The sequence below is a fragment of the Anguilla rostrata genome, chromosome 2, assembly GCF_018555375.3.
Source record: "Anguilla rostrata isolate EN2019 chromosome 2, ASM1855537v3, whole genome shotgun sequence".
NCBI classification, from domain to species: Eukaryota; Metazoa; Chordata; class Actinopteri; order Anguilliformes; family Anguillidae; genus Anguilla; species Anguilla rostrata.
The window spans coordinates 67,578,889-67,602,607 of NC_057934.1; the positions used below are offsets into that span (position 1 = coordinate 67,578,889).

Below are 23,719 nucleotides of genomic sequence, written 5' to 3' on the forward strand. Positions count from 1 at the left end.
GCATGGCAATTTGGCATGCATGCTTAGTTCAACAGTAATGTCAATATCCTACAATCATTTACAATCCCACGCCATTAACTCCCCACCTCTACGTCCACTCTCCAGAGTCAATACATCGAATGGACTTCCAAGGGACGTGCTGCTAAACAGGCTTGGTAGCGGAACTGAAATCATCTTTAAACTTCAAATCAGTGGATATTCTCCCCTGATATATCCAACAGTAAAATGTCTCAGAAAACTCTTTAGCAGAGAAAGAGCAGGACCCAGTGGACTGGGGGTGGGGGGGGGATACCCTCAAAAGCAAAAAAAAAAAGGGTACAAGCGTTCAGACAAATGTGAGTGCTCTCCTGAAATCTGCTCTTACACGCAGAAGCTAAGGTACAAAGCAAGTCCACTATGTCCCGTGGGACATCGGCTTCATTTTGGTTACATTCATGCCGAGTCAAGGCAGTCAATGGCTGCTTAAACAAATTGCTGCGTTCAGGAACACTCAGAGCTCCAAGTGCACCAATTTCCTTTAGCCGTAAACAACAAGCTGCTGAGCAACACACATTTTCGGGGTTCCTCCGAATGGAAGGCAGGGCCACAGTAGACGTCACTCAATAAATAATAATAATACATTTATCAGGCGTCTTTCTGAACACTCAAGGTCACCTTACATGGTTTTAAAATGGATAGAAGAATGACAAGACACCACAGATACACTAAAGTGGCTCTGTGAAAAAGCAGTCCATGTAGAGCCCAAATCCCTGGAGTTTAGGGGCAGGTGGGTGTGGGTGGGGGGGTGGGTGCGAGTGACAGATTAACGCTGCTGGCAAGCCAGCACACGCCCCCGCCGCTCTAAAAGCAATGCAGTCAGCAGACCAGCGCCAAAAGCCGCGATATCTAATCATTTGTGAAGAGCACATGGACTGGCAAGGTGCATTTTGCTTTCAAGGCGTAGAGTATAAATGCTGTTTGCCTGCCTCGTGTGAGATGGAGATCTTTGTTGGAGTGCCTCGCTATCTTATCTTTAGATAACACAGAAGTTATGACAACGAAACAAAAGAACAAAGAAGAAGTTATCTTCCTTCACCCTTGTGCTGGTCTGCCCTTCCAGCAGGATAATAGTTAGAATGAACAAGCCTTGGTAGACATACTGCAGCAACCACGTCTCAAAAAACAAACAAATAAAAATAAAAGACAAAGAAATTGACACTGCTCTCCTGATAAGGAAGCCTTGCTTCCACTTGGCAGTTAGGATCATAATATGGTTCACTTAATACCAACATATGAGCCTGTAATTCGAAAGCATAATATGGTTCACTTGATACCGAAATATGAACCTTTAATTCGAGAACAACCAGTGTCTTCTGGGTGCGTACGACAGCGGACACCAACATCATGTGGGCAACTACAGGACTACCTTGAGATCGTGGACTGGACTATTTTTACTGATGGGATGGAATTAGCGTCAGGGTGCTCAAGACCAATGCCAAACAGCTTTTATTTTGCTTTTTAAATTTTTTTTAAAAATCTGTCACTGACAGGGCCATTCTCAATAACAACCGTCTCCATAAAACAATCATAGACCACAAGTGTACATTCAGTTACTGGTTTAATGCTCCAACAGGCTTCTCAACAAGGTTAAGATATCCTTCCTACCTGAGGTCAGCAGCTTACTAAATAGGGCCGCTCAGCACTAGAGCACTTTTAAATCTGCACTTCTATTTATGTTTTTATTTTGTCTGTTACGTACGATAATGAGGATTTCAGCATCTATTGCCCCATAGTCAGTGTGTTAGCACCTACTACATGCTGGTCACGTTTCAAACAGACACAATTAAAGTGCGTCTAGCTCAAGTGAAACACGTACGGTTCGCATAAAACTTTGAAAGCATCAAATTCCAATGGAGTAAGTAAGAAAAGTGGAACTTGAGTTTGACGTCCTGAGAGCGCGCATGCGCGTGCGCCTCAACGCAGCTAAAACAAACGGAGACGTAGTCAATGAAGGGTGAAAGGGCGGCGGTGACGGAGCCTTCGGGACCCGGTCCGGCGCGATAAAGTACGGCACGCTCGGGGGGGCGGGGGTGGGGGCACGCTCGGGGGGGCGGGGACGGGGGCGGGGCGGAGGCCCACCTGCTTCAGGCGCTTGATCTCGTGCTCCAGCTCCATCTCGCGCGACTTGGCGCTGAACTCGGACAGGCTGCAGGAGGACAGGCGCCCGCGGCCCGGCTTCTCCGTCTCCAGCTTGAACAGCTGCAGGTACTCCAGCTCCCGCCGCAGGTCCTCAATCAGCTGGGGGGGACGGGGGACGGGGGGCGGGGGGGGGGACGGGCAAGAGTCAGAGTCCATGTGCACATGCACACACACAGACACACGTACGCACGTCCACACGCACAGGCACACACACACGCACGCACAGGCGCACACACACACGTACAGGCATGCACACATGTATACACACACGTACACACACACAGACACACAGACACACGTACGCATACCCACACGCACAGGCACAGGTACAGGCATGCACACATGTATACAAACACGTACACACACGTACACACATATACGCACACACACACGTACAGGCATGCATACATGTATACAAACACGTACACACACGTACACGCGCGCGCACGCATACGCGCACACACGCAGTAGATTTAGAGTAGGGCTGTTTCTATTTGTGTACGTGTGCACATGCAAATGAGAGTATGTACATCCTGTACGCAGATGTGTTAGTGTGCTCATCACCTCCTGCATGGCCTCCCGCTCTTTCTGAAACTCGTGTCTGTTCTGCCTCAGCTTGTCCATCATCTTCTTGTAGAGATCCATCTCATCCTTCAGCCGCAGACTGGTGTCCTCCAGTCTATCAGTCATCCGCTGTTTCTCCTGCACACACACACACACAGACACAGGCAGCCATGACAGTTAGTACCATGTTTGTCCACTATTCTAAATGAAAGTAAGAATCATTAGTTGCCCCTCTGCCCCGGGCGCCTGTCTTTGCTGACCAGGTGGCTGTGGGATGAGCCTCCCATTACAGTCAGGACAGCAAAAACCCTGCCCATCTTCAGATGCACACTGGAGACCCAACCTCTCATGACTGCACCGTTCCTCCCCTAACCACCTTTAGCTAATCCTCTACCTTTCTTTTTGGATTTCCTTTTGGCATCCATATATTACAATTAAAAACAGGTTATTTATATAGTGGTATTCCGTTTTGTTTACTATGCTAATTGCGGGTCTGTTGGGTTATATTGATTATACAGTAAACGGTGCCTTACAGTAAGTGCTCTCTTGGTGATATCACATTTTGTATTTATGAGACTTAATACTGATGCTCTCCACTCCCTTTCAAATTATTGTAACAGAAAGTACCATAGAATACGAAGTATGTACTAGTTTCTCTAGCTCCTTAGTATTCAGCAGCTATTACACAGAGCCTCAACCACGGTGAAATATCTGGGATATTTTTCTACATTGCGAGAGAGATCATGTGCCACACCATCACAGGTTATGCAAAATAAAACATGCCTTTTTCCTGTGGGGTTTTCAATTCCAGAAGCTGGAATTAGAAGTGTTGATATCAAATCAAACTGTGAGTTTTCGCACATTTTAATTAAAATGCACTTTTTGCGGTCTTGAGAGAGGGTGTGAGCGCATGTGAACGCTCTGCTGACAGACGGGGGCTATTTTCAGGAGCTATCGTGCGGATCACGAACTGTGAGTGACGCGGACGGATTTGTGGGAGAGGAAGCAAGACGGGGGGGGGGCAAAACTTTTCAGTGAAATGCAGAACTTCAGGATCGTACATCAGATGTGGATATCTGATCACCATTGTACAGTACATGAGTGTGAGAGACTTCTCTACACTGAAAATTATATATTCACTGTGGCCACAAATACACCAATGTGTGAATATCACTGCATATCAAAGATGGCTACAGTGGGATAAGGACTCACACAGTGCGCTTAAAGATAGTTTTATTAATAACGATATTAAGCATTATGAATGCGCAATTAATAATGTGCATGAGTAACACATTATTCATGCCATCGAATGGAGTGTTGGGAGCCAAAAGGCCCATTTCTGATTTTCCGCGGGACTGCACAGAATGAGTCACGCTGAAATCACTCGAGATGATTCAAGAGCCAGAATGGCGTGATCTTCAATAGCTCGACCGGTAGTTTCATGACGAGGGTATATGGGTATTTGCCAGGAGAGGATTACATTACAGTCTACAAAACACCACAGGCTAGATACACTGGGCCCTGTGACACAGTAACAAACGCAAAATGAATAAAGCAGACCGTAAAATGTCAGTTAATGGTGTTTCTTTCCTGAATTTATATGCAACAAAGGTTAAATTCCCTCTTATCTTATATACATTTGTGGTTATACTTCACGACATGGAATTCAATCCATAAAATAAAAAATGGCAATTGATTTTTGGCAATGAATAACATTAAATTCATATCCTAAGATTGTCAAAACTTATTCCCCAGAGGAGTGTGTTGGTTCTCTGTGTTACAAAATGGCAGTGGACATTCCAGCAATGGAAACAGGCCTATTAGTAGGCAGAAAAGGGAAAAAATACGTTCAATAAGAGAAAAGATTTGAATAAAACACACACCTCATCCAGTTTCTCTGTCTGAGACTTCAACCGATTCATGCTAGCGTTCATCTCTCCGTTCTCCTCCTCCAGCTGCTGGACCCTGTAGAAAAGGGGGAGGAACAATCAATCAATCAATCAATCAAATTTTATCTGTATAGCGTATTGTACAGCAGTCGTCACAATACGCTTTACAGACAACCCTGGCCTAAACCCCCAAAGGAGCAAGCCTAAGGAGCAGGGGCTTAGCCACTGACTGCCTGACCGTACTGTCTCTATGAACTGTGCTAAACAGCCGTCCTGTACGGTAATGGTGAGCACGGCTGTAAGCGTGAAGGCTTCCGTGTACAGAAACAATGACTGGAAACGAGCTGAAGGCAAATACCTGTTACTGAGGTAAAATGTGAAGTGATACTGGATACTAAGGATGTAATGTGAGGGGATCCCTGTTTGCCAGGGTAAAATAAGAAAGACTAGGGTAGCATGCATATTATGAAATGTGTATTGTAAAGGGAGTTCTATGCCTGTTACTGAGGGCTAGTTTAAGGGGTATTGTTTATTGAGGTGTAGTGTAGTTGTATTGGTTATTGAGGTGTAGTGTAGGGGGTATTGGTTATTGAGGTGTAGTGTAGGGGGTATTGGTTATTGAGCTGTAGTGTAGGGGGTATTGGTTATCGAGGTGCAGTGTAGGGGTATTGGTTATTGAGGTATAGTGTAGGGGGTATTGTTGGGTTATGGAGAGTTATTGGTAGTGTAGGGTATGGTTATTGAGCTGTATGTAGGGGTTGTTATTGAGGTGTAGTGTAGGGGGTATTGGTTATTGAGCTGTGGTGTAGGGGGTATTGGTTATTGAGCTGTGGTGCAGGGGTGTGGGTTATTGAGTGCAGGGGTGTTGGTTATTGAGCTGTGGTGTAGGGGTGTGAGGTATTGAGTGTAGGGGTGTGGGTTATTGAGCTGTAGCGGAGAGATATTGGTTATTAAGGTGAAATGGCAGGGGGCTACCGTACCGGTTACTGAGAAGCTCTATCTCGGTGGTCTTCTCCCTCTCCATCTTGCTGTAGGCCTCCCGATGTCTCTTCAGCTCCTCCTCCACGGTCTGCTCCGCCCGCGCCTCCTGGTCCTTCAGCTGCTCCTCCAGCTCGTGCACCCTGAGAACACGTTACACAAAAAAATACCGAAACCGCTCGAACAAACACGTGGACCTACACCCACACAGAATTCGTATCACCTCAGATACCGTGCAGTGCTGCATGCACACAAGTTACCATGCTCTTCTCTGTCCTGTGGCCTCTCTGCTCGCCATTTCAGTGCAGAACTGCGCGTGTGTGTTTCTGTGTAGCCACTCACCTGTGGACCAGCTGTGTGTTCTCCTGCTTCAGCCTGGACTTGAGATCGCCGTTCATGAGACTGTCATTCTCCAGCTCCGACACCTTCTTCTCTAGATAACTGACCTGTGTGTGTGTGTGTGTGTGTGTGTGTGTGTGCGCGCGTATGAGAGAGGGAGAAAGAGAGACAAGCAAACCGATCAATCATGTGGCACCAACACCATATTGAAATTTCTTTTTAGTATTGTGTGTTTACAAATGCCACAATGCTGTTCCCACCGTACATTTTTACTTCATCAGCTGTACTCTGAGATACAGAGGCACGTGCATATACAGTAATAACAAACGCAAACTATAACTGATACTTTATACTTAACAGCCATTGGCTACTTTACAGCTCCTCAGTACATGTCAGAGACACCGGTTCGATTGTAATGTGATTACAGCCGCACAGATAAAGCAGAGGAGCTACAGTCGCTATCGCACGCCTGTCTCTGTGCCGGAGTGTTGCTCGGTAACAGCACAGCTCAGCGGGGTGGGGTGCCGGCCAAACTGTACCTTCTCGGTGATGTCGACGTCGCAGGAGTCGATGCTGTCTCTGAACAGGTCCTCCGTGCTGCCGTTGCTGCTGCTGATGTTGCTGCTGTGGAAGAGTTGCCTGTGGGGGGGAGGGCGGGGGTGGGGGAGGGGGGCAGGCGAAGGAAGAGGAGCGGACAGTTGGTCACAGCGGCAATCCCACAACTGGGATCAGACTCCAGAACCGAATTTAACGGCCCGACCCGTTTTTAACCCCCGGGTCAATGCGCCGGGGGCGGGGGGACGCCTCACTGTTTAAAGGCGTAGTTCAGATAGAACAAGACAGAAAAATAAAATGGCGGAATTCCTCCACGGTCGTGCAGGTTGGCACAGCCCCCTGCGTTTTCCGACCTCACTTAAGGGGGGGGGGGGGTGAGGTCCAGTGACAGTTAGTGACTCGTGGCTGGGGGGGGAGTGTGGCAGCTTCCACAACAGCCGTTCCGGGGGGAGGCACTACACCGGAGCGACCACATGCTCCTTACCCAGCAGCCTCACAATGTAATGACACTTGACCACATACTTCCATTATCCAGATTACCCCACCGAGCCAAAAGGGGAGCGGGGGCAGAGCTCCAGAAAAAAACCTGGGCTCATAGATCAGCTCCGACAGGCCATTTTATTCTGTCGCCTCTCTGCTGCAAACACCTCGATTAACAAGCCTGGAGTAGCTCTGCCTCAAACAGCTCGATTAACAAGCCTGGAGCAGCTCTGCCTCAAACAGCTCGATTAACAAGCCTGGAGCAGCTCTGCCTCAAACACCTCGATTAACAAGCCTGGAGCAGCTCTGCCTCAAACAGCTCGATTAACAAGCCTGGAGCAGCTCTGCTGCAAACGCCTCGATTAACAAGCCTGGAGCAGCATAGCCTTCTGATCTGTGTGCCTAAAAAAAGTCGCCTGAACAGCGCCACCAGATCAGAAAACAAGACCAGGTTAAAACCTAGCATATGGCTGGACCTAACACACGTGATCCGGCCGACCAATGGTGTAACTTCATAACTCGGCCGACCAATGGTGTAACTTCACTCACTCAGTCACTCACTCAGTGACTCAGTCACAGACATTCGCGTTTGTAGGGCTGGCCCCGCTGTTGCGGTCCAGCCAAAAACACGCTGGCATGATAAATCCAATCTGATCACGGATTGGTAAAAAAAAAAAAAAAAAAAAAACCAGCAGTGTAATATAATGAAGGAACTGGCCTTGCAACTTAAAGGTTGCCGTTTCGATTCACAGAAAGGACATTGCCCTTGTACCCTTAAGGTGCATTGCTTCGCGTATCTACCCACCTGTATAAATGGATACTACGCAAAAAAAAAAATGTATAATGTAAAACACAAAACTCCCACAGCCACATTTATTAAAAAAACTACAAGCACACATACAGTAAGTATTACATAAAATGTAACCAATGCAACCCGCGTTCCCCGATGAAACTAAGCTAGACACGTAGCAAACCACGATATATATGGAGAACACTTTCGTCCATCAACGAATGGTGCTCCACCAAAATTCCCCTCCCACCGCACACAAAGCTCTGCTCTTTCTGCGGGAGGGAGCTGGGAGACCAGGGAGCACTGCAGACCAGGAGCATAAAGAACCCTGCCCATGTGACACTGCTCTGCGTGTTTCTATTTCTTCCTAATCTCCCGTGAGACAAAAGTCACAGTCAACAAAAATCAGGCCAGCAGGAACAGTAATTAATGATTAACCGACCACTGGCAAGAGCAAATAAAATAAATGAAAAAAAGGTGAAGTTTAATGACCTACCGTCCGAAGGCTGTGCTTGAGATTTTCCTGTTGGGACTGAAAGACAAAGAGAAATGAAATTTTTATTACTTCATACTGTACTCTTACAAGCTCTGTGATACAGGGAGATACATTTTTTTAAATTTATGGTTCAAACACTGTGAAACAACTGCTTTGATTTGCAACCAGACTGTTTTGTAAGGATTTATTCATGGACCAGTGTTTAATAAAAAAACTAAACTGAAGGACATCTCAATGTTAATTGAAATCTTCCTCCCAAGAAGGAGCTTGGTTTTCTGTGAGCTCAGCAATAGCCTTGTCTTGAAAGCAAATTCTATTTTCAGGCTGTGGGTCTGTATGTTAATTAATTTTCACACTGACACACACACGCATACGGACACGCGCGCACACACACACACACACACACACACACACAGCTGTGCAGTACTGTAATGTGTGGTGAGCTGGGGCAGCGCTGGTTTATGGGCTGTTGCTGTTCTGACACACCGTCATGTCTGCCTCAGCGGTTCAGCTGATAGCACACAGAACGGGCAGCTTCCCTCCTGCTTAATCTTCCCCTTCTGGGTCTCGCTCTTCACTCTCTTTCCCTTCCTCTCCTCCTTTAATCGGCCTCGTTTTCCTTCCCTTTCTGACAGGCTAATCCCACTCCTCCCTCCCCTCCCTCCCATCCCTCTTTCTCCACACCATTTCCCTCATCGCATCATTACTCCTTTTCAGCTCCCCGTCTCCAGCGTCTTCATCCTGTATCACTCTCTTTCTCTCTTTCTTTCCTCTCACCTCCTCCATACCCCCCTCCTCCTCCTCCCACCATTCCTCTTTCTCCAGCCCCCCCCCCCCCCTTCTTTTCTTTATCAACTAATCCCACCCACCCCGGCACCACAGATTGAGCCTGCCGTCAGATAGGCTTTAAACTAATCCCCGAGACTCATCACACCCCCCCCCCCCCCAAAAAAAAAAAAGATTTGATTTACAAATACTGCACTGAATCACCATTAGCGACAGCCAAGACAATAAGAGTCAGAGGTTAGAGCAGGGGTGCACAACAGGGGCCGATCCATTTCAGGATTTTGAGCCAACATTTCCCAACATTTATTGAACTGGCCCAATCATATCTTGATCTGACAAGTGTGTAAGCAACAGCTGGAGTCACAGTCTGCATGCGTATCCGAGAGATTGCACTGTGCTCAAGCACAGGAGTGAAGCAGCGCAGTTTATAGAGCTGTGAGAAATGGCAATCGGCTGGAACAAAAACCAGCGCGCGGATCAGCCCTCCAGGACCGGGTCAGAGTCATTAGCCAGCGCAATCTTCGGCAGTGCTGCGCGTCCATAGCAACGCGGCTGACATCTCTAACGAGGGTCCACAGTAGGGGCGGGCGAGTTTGTTGTGGGGGGGGGGGGGGGGGGGGGGGGTTGAAAGATCAGCTCGGTAACGAGGGTCGTCATGAAAACGACGCGTCGAAGGAGAACAATTCCGAAAATGCGGCTCTCCGGGAGGGCTGGCGTTAGAGGAGTGTAGGAGGCGATGAAAGCTCGAGGGTTTTACATAACAGTGAAAACGCCGCCTGAACGAAAGTCCTTTAGACTGTTACTTCAAAACACCGCCGGGAGCAAACGCAACGTGCTAACCTTGACGTTATCTAGCAAGCCGATCTGTTTATCGCGAGTGACACGGCAAATATAACCACGTGCCACCTAGGAATGACTCACGTCTGACCGAGAGTATCTCTCGCCAGGTGAACCTCAAAGACGACCCGATCGCCACGAACGGCGTACAAACCAAATAAACACAGTCGAGCGAGATTAACCTCAGCGTAGGAGTGTCATTCCCTAAATTTTGACACTGTTGTACTGGGGCTGATTGCACCCAGTGTGAACCGAGTTCAGCTTTACATCAACAACCAAGCTCTGTTTATGCAAAAAGAGGGATTTTACAAGAATCTGAGCAGGTGATCTAAATACTTTAATACCATTCATAGATTTTGGTGACCCCCCCACCTCTCACCCCACATAAGCTGTTTGTGTACAAAAAGGGGAAACTAGCCACATACATTTGTTCTTTCAAAATTAAAAATTAGGAGTAAAACTGTACACCCTTATTTAAATGGCCATCATTACAGTACAGAAACAGTCTCCAGCAAACTTCCTAGAATCAACAATGATACATAATTGTTTTTGTGTAAAGAGTAAAGAGCCTGTATAAGCATTGTCAGGTCACTCGTTCCGTCAGATTCAGGTGAAGGAATGCCGTTCCTTGCAGCTTTTCTCCAGAACTACAATGGAGACACATTTAAACAATCCTCACTTCAAACGGTGTTCAAGTTGGAACTACAAGGCATTCAGATCCCACACTAAACAATGATATGTTCCCCAGAGATGCCTTACTGTACAACGTGTGCGTACACACACACACACACACACACACACACACACACACACACACACACACACACACACACACACACACACACACACACACACACACACACACACACACACACACACACACACACACACACACACACACACACACACACACACACACACACACACACACACACACACACACCCTCGTGTGGAATCTGCTTGCCTCCTCCACGCTCCATCGCACAGTCACACATTTCGCTCAGCATTAGGCAGTAATAATGCTGTCATGGCAACCACTTTTAAAAAAATAAAAATATCCTTTGATGTATTTTTTTTTTTTTAATCTTGCCATTACAGCAGACAATGCATAGTCATGGAGTAACAATTCAAAATCAAGCTTTAGCCACAGGCAAAAAAGATGAGTCATCTTCAGTTTTAATAAAATGGATCCTCTTAACAAGTTCCAAAATTTTGTAAGGAAGCCTCAGCCAGAGAAGATTAAATCATTAATGCAGAGGTAAGGCAATCCGTCTGATAAAATACCCACAGTCCTCTACTTCTTCTCACATCTCCAGTGTGCAGGCCCGAGACAGACATTGGACACCTGCTGAGCAACAACGGCAGTCATTACCCGACTTCCTGCTAAACACGAGTCAGCCAATGGATTTTTTCCAACTTAATGTGAAAGTGAGCAGAGGACGAGAATGGAATTACAGGTAAGTTTCACTCGGGGCGGGGTTATGCTCAGGGCTGCCACCACCTGAGCAGCCCGGTGCTGGCTGTGGATCGGATTAACCGCCCGTACCTGTTGGCTTTGAGGTTCTTGAGCCGCGCCTCCAGGTCGTTGAGCAGGTTGACCTTCTTGCAGCACTGGGAGCAGTACACGTCCATCAGCTCGCTGTTGTACAAGTGCCTCATCTTCCGCGGGGTCTGCCCGGCGCTGCGGGGGGAACAGAGCAGCAGCGACACCAGCCGGTCAATCACGAGCCTCTCTCATAAGCCTCCGGTTCAATCTACCCACAATGCACTTTTGCTTAAATGACGCACGTCAGCCTAACAAACACGACCGTTTTCTAAAATGTAAAATCGCGACTTCTGAGCTTGTCGAAATTAATGACGAAATGTGGTGAGATTTATGAAAAGATTGTGACTTCAAGCAAAGGACAGAGAGGTGTACAGTCAGACTGAATATATGCCATAGCTCCATGCCATTATTGCCCATTTCCACTGAAATCAATGTTCAGCGGGGAGGGTGAACGCGACCTCGGCATGTGAAAGCCGGTGTTTGTTGAGGTGCGTGTTAAGGTGCTTGGGACATAAGTTATAGCGTAGCCTGGGCCAAAGGATGGGCTATTTCAGGCTTTGGCCCTCTGCCCGTTCCCATCAATAAAGCCAAGGTACCTGGACTGGGGTGCGAGCTGAGAGGCCGTCCGTCAGCACGAGTGTGGGCGGAGCAGACCTCCCCTGATGAGTGAGTGTGTGTGTGTGTGTGAGTGTGTGTGTGTGTGAGTGTGAGTGTGTGTGAGTGAGAGAGTGTGTGAGTGAGAGAGAGTGTGTGTGTGTACGCGAGTGTGTGTGTGTGTGTGTGAGAGTGTGTGTGTGTGCATGTGTGTGTGTGTGTGTGTGTGTGTGAGAGTGTGTGTGTGTGCATGTGTGTGTGTGTGTGTGCGCGTGCATGCGCGTCACACTGCTTCTGCTCAGTCTCATGTTTACATGTAGACAATTCGAGAACTTTGCAAGTTTGACTTGACTATTTATGTATTTAGACTGTCAAGATAACAATCTGTGGGGCTGACAGCGCAGACACCAAATGAACGCGCCCCCCCCCCCAGAATAGGTTAATTACAACTTCCCCACAAAAAGTCACTGTCAACAGACGGGCAAGTTCTTCAAGTGCCAAACTTAAAAAGTTGATGCGGGGCGTTCTACTAATAAACCGTTATAGAACATCTGGTTGTCCGAGGCCAGGTGGTGTTGACGCTGGCCTTTGAGGAACCCGCAGCTGCCGAAATACAGGTGCTGTAGCAGACACGAGGGCCGCCACACCCTCCTCCTCCTCAGGCAGGGCCGTTTAGAAGACTGATGTACTGCAGGTTATTACAGCGCTGTAATTACAGGCTCAGTGGTACAGTAGCATCGGTTAGTTCAAGTGAACGCCTTCCAATTCACTGCCTTAAGGCTTCAGTCATCCGCACATTTGATATAATTTGACATCAAGCATAATGGTGGAGTTTCAGTAAATAGGCCTTTCCTGAGAGAGAAGCTTTCAACCATACCAAGACGCCGCAAGCCTGTTTGAAAAAAGAAAAATCTCAACAACCGGTTTTGGGAAGCGTCCTGATTCAACACAATGAAACTGAACACGAGGAAAATGAAACGGGTTGCATGGATTAGGCAAATTCTGAGACTCGACGGCCCACTAATGAAGCTTCACCGGGCTATCTGAAGTCAAAAGTAATGAGTTTTAAATCTGCACTTCTACTGGGCAGCACTCAGGCGAACTCACAGAAGAGTTCCAGAGGGATTAAGAGCTTACGGGGCAGTGAGGGACGCACAACTAAGGGACAGCAGAGGGCTGATGAGGCCTCAAGTGAACAAGAGTGCAGGAACTTTGGGATGAAGCAACCTTCTGAGTGTGCATAAAGTTTGGGTGACAGAGGACTGACCCATAAAACAAGCAGCACGAGTACATACTAGCATACTGCGTACTACATAGGGTGCTCTGCTAAGAGAGTTGACACAGCAACTGTTCTTTATCTTAAAATCAGCATTATAAGTACTGCAGAATATAATAACTTTATACAGAGATTGCTTTACAATTGCTCTGCTGCATGGCATAATGAAGTTTGGAGGCACTTCCTGGCAGTTTCCAGTGACTTTCCTGGGACTGGCCAAAATAGTGTGTGCACGTGTGTGTTTGTGCATGCATGCATGTTTGTGTGAGTATATGCATGAGTGTGCATGTGTGCGCGCATGCATGCGTGTGTGTGTGAGTACATGCATGAGCGAGCACGTGTGCGTGAACATGTGTGTGTGACTACATCCATGAGCGCGCACGTGTGTGTGTGCATGCGTGTGTGTGAGGACATGCATGAGCGCGCACGTGTGTGTGCGTGTGCATGCTCACCTGGACGGAACAGAGGAGCCCAGGTCGGAGTACCCGTTGGTGCGGGTTTCGTCATCAGGGCAGGGGCTGCTGGGACTGAAGTCCACGTCCTCCCCCTCTCCGTAGTCCTCAAACTGCTCCTCGTTCAGGGAGGCCGAAGACCGCGTGGACAGGTCAGAGGTCACCGAGGGGTTCATCTGACCACACCTGCAACCACAGCCACCGGTATGCACAGAAATCATTCACTTTGCACCCGATTTTTCCTCCCATTACCCTGGTCTGGTTTGGTCTAATTTTCAGAACATTTCTAATCAGTGAAGTCATCACAATGTAAAAACAGCTGAATTATAGGTTCACAAGGCAATATGCAACATGACTTAACAGCGTCATAACTACTCGCAGATGGCAGAAGGAAATTAAGCTTTTTTTCCCCAAAAGGGTTTCCTTGTTCTGCACTCAGGTTAATGAACAGCTTCTTAAATTATTACACAGTTCACTCCGTCCCCTTACACTCCGATTCGAACCTGCGTCGAGACCGGGCTCCATTAAAAAGGGGTACTGACTTGTTTCCGGGCAGGAACAGCCCCCCGAGGCCCTCGTCCTTGTCCCCGGGCCGGCCCCCCTCCGAGGTTTCGGAGCCCGGAGCGCTCTCCACCGCGCTGTCCATGTCCGACTCCTGCGCCTCTCGGCCCGGCCCCTCCCCGTCGAGAAACGGGGGGCAGGCGGGGTACGGCCGCGCGCACATGACGACGGGACGTCCCGCCGCGTCCTCCTGCCGACGCGAGAGAGAGGCGAGGGTTAACGCCGAACTCAGACCCCCGCGCCCGTCCGCCGCGCTTCCTCCCCTACAGCCGGGTTCCTCTCGAGATTTATTCCCATTGGGGAGTTTATTCTCACTGCTGTTTGAGGGTTCTCCCCCCACTGGGAGTTTTTTTTTCACCTTATGTACATGCTATTTGGGGGTTCAGGCCTGGTGTTTGCTCTGTTTGCTCTTTTTTTGCTCGGTCTCTTGTCTTGCTACTCTGTAAAGCAGGGGGTCCTCATTCTTATCCAGGAAGGGTGGGTGCAGGCTTTTGTTCCAACCAAGCAGTAACACACCTGATTCTACTAATCAACCCCTTGGAACCTCTGCTAAGCACCTTGATTAGTGGAATCAGGTGTGCTACTGCTTGGTTGGAACAAAAGCCTGCACCCACACCGGCCCTTTCTGGATAAGATTGAGGACCCCTGCCGTAGAGTGTCTTTGTGACAGTTCTCAGTAAAAAGCGCTATACAAATAAAATAGAATTGAATTGAATCTTGTGAAGCCGTCACAAACGCCAGCGCTCCTCGTTCTGCAAGCTGCAAGCCGAGCATCGCGTAAGCGCGACTGCTAAAGGAACGTAATGGCATGACTTCATTCCACCCGTGTTTGCCAACCGCACAATGCCATCGTAGGCATGACACATCAAAATTGCCCTCCGTATGTCACATGTAAGCCCATTATTATTATTATTATTATTTTTGGGTGTGTGTGAGATTGGTGGATACGTGACTGCAAAGCTCTTCGAGACAGCATCTGTACGTATCGTGTTGAGTTTGGGGGCTGGGGGGGGGGGGGGGGACTACTGGGACCCTTTCAGCTGGTCTGCAGGGAACGCCAGGAAGGTCAGAAAAGCAGAGACAGTGGGGGGGGGGGGGGGGCAGGGTGAAAGGCCACAGGGCAGCCCATTCACTTTCTCTGACCCCCCCCCCCCCCCCAGACACGAGGCGCCCTAATCCAGCATAATACAAACAGCGCAGGGCTTCACCTTCGCAGCCCAAAGCGTGTGAACACAGAACACAGGAGCAGTGCCTGTGCCAGGAGGGAGGGGAGGGACACTGTGAACCAGTTACACAGGTCAGCCCAATGACACAGGCAATGGCACGCAGGTACACCTCTCACACAGCTTTGCACAGATTTAGTGTCTAATGAGGGCATTAGCCAGGCAGCTCTCCAATTCTCTCTCTCCGTTTCGCACGCACGCATACGCACACGCACACAACAGGTTGGAACAAAAGATCTTGCCCTCAAGGCTTCACCCAGAACCAGTAAACAGAATCGCAAAAAGGTTATGCCACACTGCAAAAAAATCTAAAAACCTTCACAAACTAGTAGCTGCAGTAAACAACCAAACTATGCCAAGGCTTACAGTAGACCATCACTGTGCAACTCTCAGCAAGTCTCCTAAATGGTCTCGAAGATGCACCTGCACTCACGACGCAACGCCACCCCGAAGCTCCACAAGAAACACCATCCATCACGCCCCAGCTCCATCCGCCCACGGGGACATGGGGCAGAGTGTGACAGACCAATTAAACCGGTATGTAAACAAATCACTGGGGCCTTTGAACGAATCTCAGCCAAAACGCCATCAGGCCACCTGCCACTGTAAAGACCTGTCAGTCACAATGACAGAGCTGTGCGAACAGTTTCATATCTCACAGACTTCATAAACACATTTTGTTTTTCAAAATTTCCCCAAAGGCAAGTTTGTTTTTGAGGGTTAACCATTGCTCTCACCCAATTTCAAACCGGCGAAGAAATCTTCTTGGCTTGCTCACACAGATAAAAGTTTCAAAAACAAACAAAAGTTTGTAACCAAAGATAAACGCAATGCTTCTTATTTTAATAACTCTTCTTTTTCTCTTTTATTTTTAATAACTGAAGCACAAGGAAACAAACACAAATGCAAAAGACTTTTTGGCTGAAGTGTTCTCCAGTGTGCTGCAAGTGAGAACAATGGCTTGTACTTTTCAAACTGACTGTGTCCACAGGTGTCTCACATGCTTCTTAATGAGTGCCTTAATGAGGGGCAATTAAAGGCTATTTAAGACATCTGCTGTAAACCCTTCATAAACCAGCAGTAAACGCCCCTTGTTAAAAAGCTGGTTAAAAATAATTTTTCAGTTTTATATTCTTATCTGTCATTTATATAAAAAATAATACATTCATTTTTGGGGCCACCAGTGGCGCAGTCTGTAGAGCACTGTCCACATGCTCAATGCAAGCTGTGATGTTGACGGTTCAAATCCGACCTTTGTCATATGTCTCTCTCTCTGTCTCTCTCCTCCTAGTACTTCCTGTCTCTCTACACCAGTGGTGTCAAACTCATGCCATGGAGGGCCGTGTGTATGCAGGTTTTCATTCCAACCAATTAATGCTGCCTTAATTGAGTCCAATTACTCATTCAGTCATATGCGTTTAACTGCATTGAAGCACAGAATATAAGAAAATTTTTATTTAGACAATGCGGGTCACCATAGACGTCGGGTCACCATTGTGCACAAACCTGCATCCCTAATTCAGCAAATAATTTAACTAATTATATAATCAAGATCTGAGGCTGGAATGAAAACCTGCATACACACGGCCCTCCATGGCATGAGTTTGACACCACTGCTCTACACTGTTCTATCCAAATAAAGCTGGAAAAGCCCAAAAAATACATTCATTTTACCCATGTAAAGCTTCAAGAATGGACACTGTGAACAAATATTGAATTCTCTGTTGCACACGTGATGAAGGACAGGAATATTATCGCTCTGAACAATCAGTGTGATTTACTGCTAGATGAGTACCCAGGGAAGTCCCAAAAATGTGCTGCACAGAACACCATTCTTTGTTGACACTAGTGCAGTAAGATCCAAAGTATAATCAGAGGCTATGCTGTTCAGTTGACTGGAGTGGTGACATACTTCAATTCATGCTTTATGTGGAATACAGTGTCTTTTAAATATAAAACCAGCGAGTAGCTTTTGGCAAAGAATATAAAACTGGTACTATATGATAATTTTTTTTACTTGTCAGGTATTTGTATTCTTGATCAGACAGCCATTTATTTTAGAAACCTAAATCTGCACTTTATGATTAAGGGATTAATACGGTTAAAAGTTACCCTTCCATATGTAATGTCTCATCTTTATCCCTTTGTGCTTCAACAATTAAAACACATTAAATAAAATAAAAATTTAAATAAAAAAAACACTGATACAAACGGTTCCCACCCCATTGCCCACGTCTCTCTGACTTCACAGCCTGTGGTTCCTGGCCAAAAGAGCAGCAGCAGCAGCCCAGCAGTATCACAGTCTGACGTCAGACTGCACAGCAAACTGACTAACTCCGGCCATACTGATCCATCAGCAGTGCCAACCCCACTGACACGGGGGGGGGGGGTCTGAGCAGGCAGGGGAGGGGCCTGCGCTGGGGGATTAGAGCACGATCTGCGAGGGGGTGTCTGATGAATGCAGGGGTCTGTAAAGAGGGGTGTTTAGTATTCTATAACTGCTTTATTGCCCCCCACCCCCAACTGAAAAGCCACCCAGCGAGGGGTCAGGCAGCCAGCCCAACTTCAGCCTTTACTACCCCGCCACACACATGCATGCACAAACATATACACACATACACATACACATACGCACACATACACACACACACACACACACACAGAGCAACTCAGAGACAAACACAATCGTGCATGTATACACAGACAGGTACGCACGCACACTCTCACACCGATAGATTAGCCTTTGAAAAGAATGACCTCTTTTTGTCAGCAATGGATTATCAGTTATTCATCCTGGCTAAGTGAATAATCTAGTTATTCTTGTCCTGGTTAAAAAAAAAAACATTTTGAATGAGACAAGTACATCAAGCTTTACTTGTTCTTTTGAAAACATTACACTTACAAAAAGTTTAGTGTTTAAAATGCACAGGCCTGTTGTTCCCTCAGTCAGAACTATTGTTGGCGCGCAGACATCGGACATACCGTGCATTACTGCACAGCAACGTCGGATGTAGAAACCCAAACGAGCTATGGACACATGCTCAGTACACATAGCGTGAGTCTAGAGCGAGAGGGAAGAGCTATGGAGGAACGAGCAGAGACACTGGCTGTAAACCCAGGGCCAGCTGTACTCCGGTCTCACATCCGCTGGAAAGCTCACATACCGATGCTGACTCCATAAAGCAGTTGACTGTGATGTAGACGGCATGCACCACAAAGGTTAAAATGGTATTTGCTGAGCACTTACCAAAAAAAAAAAAAAAACCCATCTCCACCAACCGCTACAAAGAACTATATACCGGTGGTCTCCAACCCTGGTGCTGGAGAGCTACAGGGTCTGCTGGTTTTCATAGTGACTCTGCATGAATCAAATAGAGCAGTTGATTACACAGTTAACTCAACTCACCTGGTGTCTTGGGTCTCAACTGGGTGCTGATTTTAAGGTGAAAACAAAAACCAGCAGACCCCGTATCTCTCCAGGACCAGGGTTAGAGACCGCTGCTATATACCATTCATTGCTTCTTTACAAACGGTACTCACCCCACGCCTGGCCTCGCCCCCTCTCCCTCAGCCCCCCCCCCCCCCCCTTTATTTTAAAATGACGGACACAGGATGTGAACAGTGGTGCTCCACAGCTGTCCACACAGGGTGGGCCAATGACCACGGCTGTGATGGGCAGACAGCGCAGAGCCTGGCCCATCACAGCCCACAGAGAAAGAAACAGCAGCTGTGTGTCTGAATGGATGATGTGTGTGTGTGCGTGTGTGTCTGTGTGTGTGTGTACACGAGTGTGTGTGTGTGTCTTTTAAAGCAACAGCAGTTGTGGATCTGAATGGATGATGTGTGTGTGTGTGTGTGTACATGAGTGTGTGTGCGTGTGTCTTTTAAAGCAACAGCAGTTGTGGATCTGAATGGATGATGTGTGTGTGTGTGTGTGTGTGTCTTTTAAAGCAACAGCAGTTGTGTGTCTGAATGGATGATGTGTGTGTGTGTGTGTGTGTGTGTGTGTACATGAGTGTGTGTGCGTGTGTCTTTTAAAGCAACAGCAGTTGTGTGTCTGAATGGATGATGAGTGTGTGTGTCTGTGCCTTTTAAAACAACAGCAGTTGTGTGTCTGAATGGATTGATATGTGAATGGTACCTCTGCCACAGACGGTACTGTGCGTCATACTGAGTGTGAATGCTACTCCTCCCTCCCCTCCCCCCTTCCCCCCCCCTCTTGTTTGCAACTCCAGGCTTGTGCAGATTACAGTCAGTTTGCCCTCCTTGCCCTCTCCCTGCCAGAGTCGTCCTTTCTTCACACGCACCGTAGTCTCTGTGTTTGTGTGGGGTATTTATAGCGCTGCCTGGGCAGACGAGGCCCCATTAATTCTGTGAATGAAGAGCCGGACGGCTGTCAGCTCTCCAGCCGCCTCAGAACTCCACATCCCAGGGCGCAATGGGGCTGAAACCCGTTTTCGGGGGGGGGATGCCGCGGCGGCTGTTAGCGGACGGCCAGGGGGGCGGGAGGAGGACAGAGAGAGAGAGCGGCCTGAACGAGGCTATTCAGGCCTTTTCGGCCATTTTGGGAAACTGCTACTCTGAGAGGAGGTGATATAAACAGGCTGACAGGTTTTTTTTGTTTTGTTTTTTTCTGGATGGGATTCAAGCGGTGGCTCTGCACCGTTGAGCGGCGGGAAAAGGGCGGGGTGGGGTTTTTACGGAGATACGGGGGCGTGTAACGCAATACTGGATTTTCTACCGCACCTGACTCTTACGCAAGGATCGTCCCAACAGACGCAGAAACGCAATACATGCAGGAACAACTGAATGCAGGACGACTGAATTCAAGGAAGCGCTGTACTCCCAAGGGAAAACCAAACACCTCCCGGCACAGGACAGATTCAATGCAGTAACCAAATCCACTGCTCCCTCTCTGTTTAAGCAAACATAGTTTGCATGTACGTCATCCACAAGACAGCCCACAGTACGTACATGTTTCCAATGTTTGTCCTTATCCCTTCTTCAACCAATTCAATACGTGGGATTCAAATCATGTAGGCCATTCTGTACTTTGAGTCAAGTAGCATGATCTCAACTACACAAAAACTAAACACAGTGGTCTTATGTTTTAAAGCAATTGCCTCATAAAAGGTTTGGCAGGTTCTCTAATATGAGGTGAGAAAGGGAGAGTATGAAAAATGAAACTCTAGGCTCTGGGCTTAGACCATACAGCATACATCTCAGTATTATTAATTCTGACATATCATTTTGCAATTCACCGCTTCTGCCTCCTCCCGGTTCACCTGCTGCACCGTAATGTCCGAAACGGCTCAGAAACGGCGAAAGCAAATGCCCCTGATCGCCTACTCCTCCTCTTCCTCCTCTTCCTCCCATCCAACAGCTTTTATCTTGTTAGCACACCTTCCGAACCGCAGCTGCAGCCCCCTATTTCATTCAGACATCTGAGAGCAGCCCTGGAGCTGGGGGGTGGGGGGGTGGGGGTGGAGTCCAGGGGGACTGTTCCCATTTCTGAGGAAGATAGTGGGTAGAGGCAGGCCCAGGTGCGAAGGAAAGGAAGGGGGGGGGGGAGAGAGAGCGCACCGTTCGTTCTCGACAGGGTCAGTCCGTTCCTCTTGAGTCTTGGCACGCACAGTCTAACCTTGTTCTCAGGGACGAGGACTTGGCCCTGACTATAAAAAAAAAAGGGAAAACAGCAGCAGGGACGCGTTGAGCTGCTCGGCTGCAGACTTCCTCACCCCCTCGGCCTGAAGAACACGGACACGCCGAAGCGATCTGCACCAACCCGCTCGCCGAGAAGCTCGCTCGCCTGTTCGTCAAGTGTGCACTGTGCAGACGTTTCTGAGCTCTTCCTCTTCCTCTTTCTCTGACTTCCTTCAAGCCATGAAAAAACAGCTAAATGGTAAATGGACTGCATTTATATAGCGCTTTTATCCAAAGCGCTTTACATTTGATGCCTCTCATTCGCCAGAGCAGTTTAGGGGTTAGGTGTCTTGCTCAGGGACACGCCCAGGGCGGGGGATCGAACCGGCAACCCTCCGACTGCTCCGACAGTCGCTCTTACCTCCTGAGCTACGTCTCCCCTAACAGAGCTCACAGCTCCCCGAATGTGGAGATGGAGGGAGCGGGCTAAATGACGCAGCCTGGTGCTCTGCCACCCACAGGACCCGTGTGAGGTGGTGTGACGCTGGGTCGGGACTCTGGTGTTGGGGCTGGGGCACTTAACGCTGCACTGGCACCCAGAGGGCCCCACACCTGCACCTCTAACTGCTTCTTCACACGATAGCACTGCTGTGGCCTGTGGCGGGACTGACTGAGCATGCTCACTGGGACCGGACAAAGCCGGTTGGTGCACCCTGCCACCAGCCCCCTCTTATCCCCCCCCCCCCACCCCACCCCCCCAAACCAGCGGTGCCGCGCAGAGCTCCCGCGGATCGGCGGCGAGCGACCCGAGGAGACGGGGGACGCCCGGGTCACTTCCTCCTCACGTCTCGAACGACGCACAGCGCGACATCACATCCATCAACCGCCCTCGTTGACCGCAAGAGCGTCGGACAGCTTTACTGCCGCCGTAATCGGCAGTCATCGAGGAAGAGAGAGAGAGCGCGCTCCGGCTGTAAAGCTTTTGTGACGCCAGTGAGCGCGGCTCACGGAAAATACGCCGCACGCCCATAACTCAAACCTTCTTTATAGCGAGCTTTTCTTCTCTGAGCTTCACCACCCAGGCAGGGAAGTAAAAAAAAGATAAAAAATAAATAAAACACTTCCTGACAGAATGAGGAAATAACACTGCCTAACAAAGGAGACAGCGGGCCGCTCGCGGCCGGGGCCTCCTCCATAATTCACTGGCCAGCGGGAGTTTAAACAACGGGACCTTTGACAGGCCGGTCTGTCGGTCGTTCCGGAGGGGCGTGGCCAGCCCCCATCCCGCTGTGAAGCCGTCCCTCAGCAGCATTGCCTCCCCCTGCATTATTTATTGCCCGCACTTCACCGCCTGTCCGTGCAGCACAGATCAAAGGGAGGGTGTTAGCGGGACGCGCGGTAACTTTCCGCCGACCGGCCCGCTCTTTTGAAGAGTCGAACCCGTGGTTAGGCTGCTCTCCACCGTGGGACTCGGTGGGTGCAGAGGCAGGGCGGGCTGGAGATGCTATCGCTGAGTTTAATACTTAACACAGGGAGCGCTCTTTCCATCTCTCTCTCCCCTCTCCCTCTCTCTCTCTCTCTCTCCCATCTCTCTCTCCCCTCTCCCTCTCTCTCTCTCCCTCTCTCTCTCCCCTCTCACTCTCCCCATCTTCTCATCTCTCTCCCCTCTCTCTCTCTCCCTCTCTACCATCTCTCTCTCCCCTCTCACTCTCCCCATCTCTCTCTCACCTGCTCTCTCTCCCCTCTCCATCTCTCTCGCTCTCCCCATTTCTCTCCCCTCTCTCTCTCTCTCCCCATCTTTCTCTCCCTTCTCCTGCTCTCTCTCTCCCCATCTACCCATCTCTCTCTCTCACCCCCTCTCTCTCTCTCTCTCTCTCTCCCCCACAGTCACCCACTCTCTCTCTCCCCATCTTTCTCTCTCTCTCCCCCCCCCCCCTCGCTCTCTCTCTGAGAAGGAGATCTCTGGAGGGGCAGGTCTCCTCCATCCATTATTCAGAGCCAGCGCAGTGGAGAGGAGGGCAGCGCGTCTGGGGCGTCTCTGATCCAGAGGGGCAGCGCCACACAGAGGCTGCTGGGGGACGGGGGCCGAGGGGGGGTGAGGTGCAGTTTTTGGAGGAGTGTGGAGAACGATTCTCAGCCCGGAACAGAGCCATGAAGCCTCTCTGCCCAAAAAAATAAACGCGCCCAGAAACGCGCATTTCAGAGCGACTGCTGCTCAGTCACAAGCACCCTGTACTACACAGGTTGGGGATGATTTTTAAAAAAAAGACTTTTGAGACTTTAGGTAAATGAAGGGTAGTGAACGTTAATGTCCTGCTGTGTGCCAAACCAGCCGAACATAGCTGCACTCAGTTTGAGATCAGGGATGAAAACACCCCAAGCTGGTTATAAATTCATCACAGTCCAATTACAGGGTTTTTTTGTTTTTTTTAGGTCTCAGTTACAGGGGTTAACCTGTCTGAGAAAAGGGGCTTCAGTCATGTGAGAAAGGCTTGCAATTGGACAGAGCCCTTCCTGACTCCACTGTAATAC

The 23,719-nt window shown here is 48.8% G+C and overlaps 1 protein-coding gene across 3 annotated transcripts in view; it reads right to left on the reverse strand.

Moving 5' to 3' along the window:
* rab11fip4b (RAB11 family interacting protein 4 (class II) b) overlaps positions 1–23,719 on the reverse strand; it is an 84,146-nt gene that overhangs the window by 8,549 nt on the left and 51,878 nt on the right. For 2 of the 3 annotated variants that reach the window (XM_064324238.1, XM_064324240.1), the window contains 10 exons: positions 14,303–14,511; positions 13,761–13,946; positions 11,439–11,573; positions 8,270–8,305; positions 6,488–6,587; positions 5,952–6,055; positions 5,612–5,752; positions 4,626–4,707; positions 2,743–2,880; positions 2,119–2,277 (listed from right to left, as the gene is read on the reverse strand). In XM_064324238.1, the coding sequence (XP_064180308.1) occupies positions 2,119–2,277; positions 2,743–2,880; positions 4,626–4,707; positions 5,612–5,752; positions 5,952–6,055; positions 6,488–6,587; positions 8,270–8,305; positions 11,439–11,573; positions 13,761–13,946; positions 14,303–14,511 (1,290 nt within the window). Of the gene's footprint in view, positions 1–2,118; positions 2,278–2,742; positions 2,881–4,625; positions 4,708–5,611; positions 5,753–5,951; positions 6,056–6,487; positions 6,588–8,269; positions 8,306–11,438; positions 11,574–13,760; positions 13,947–14,302; positions 14,512–16,281; positions 16,529–23,719 lie in introns of those variants that run through there. The other variant, XM_064324241.1, reaches the window with a different exon arrangement.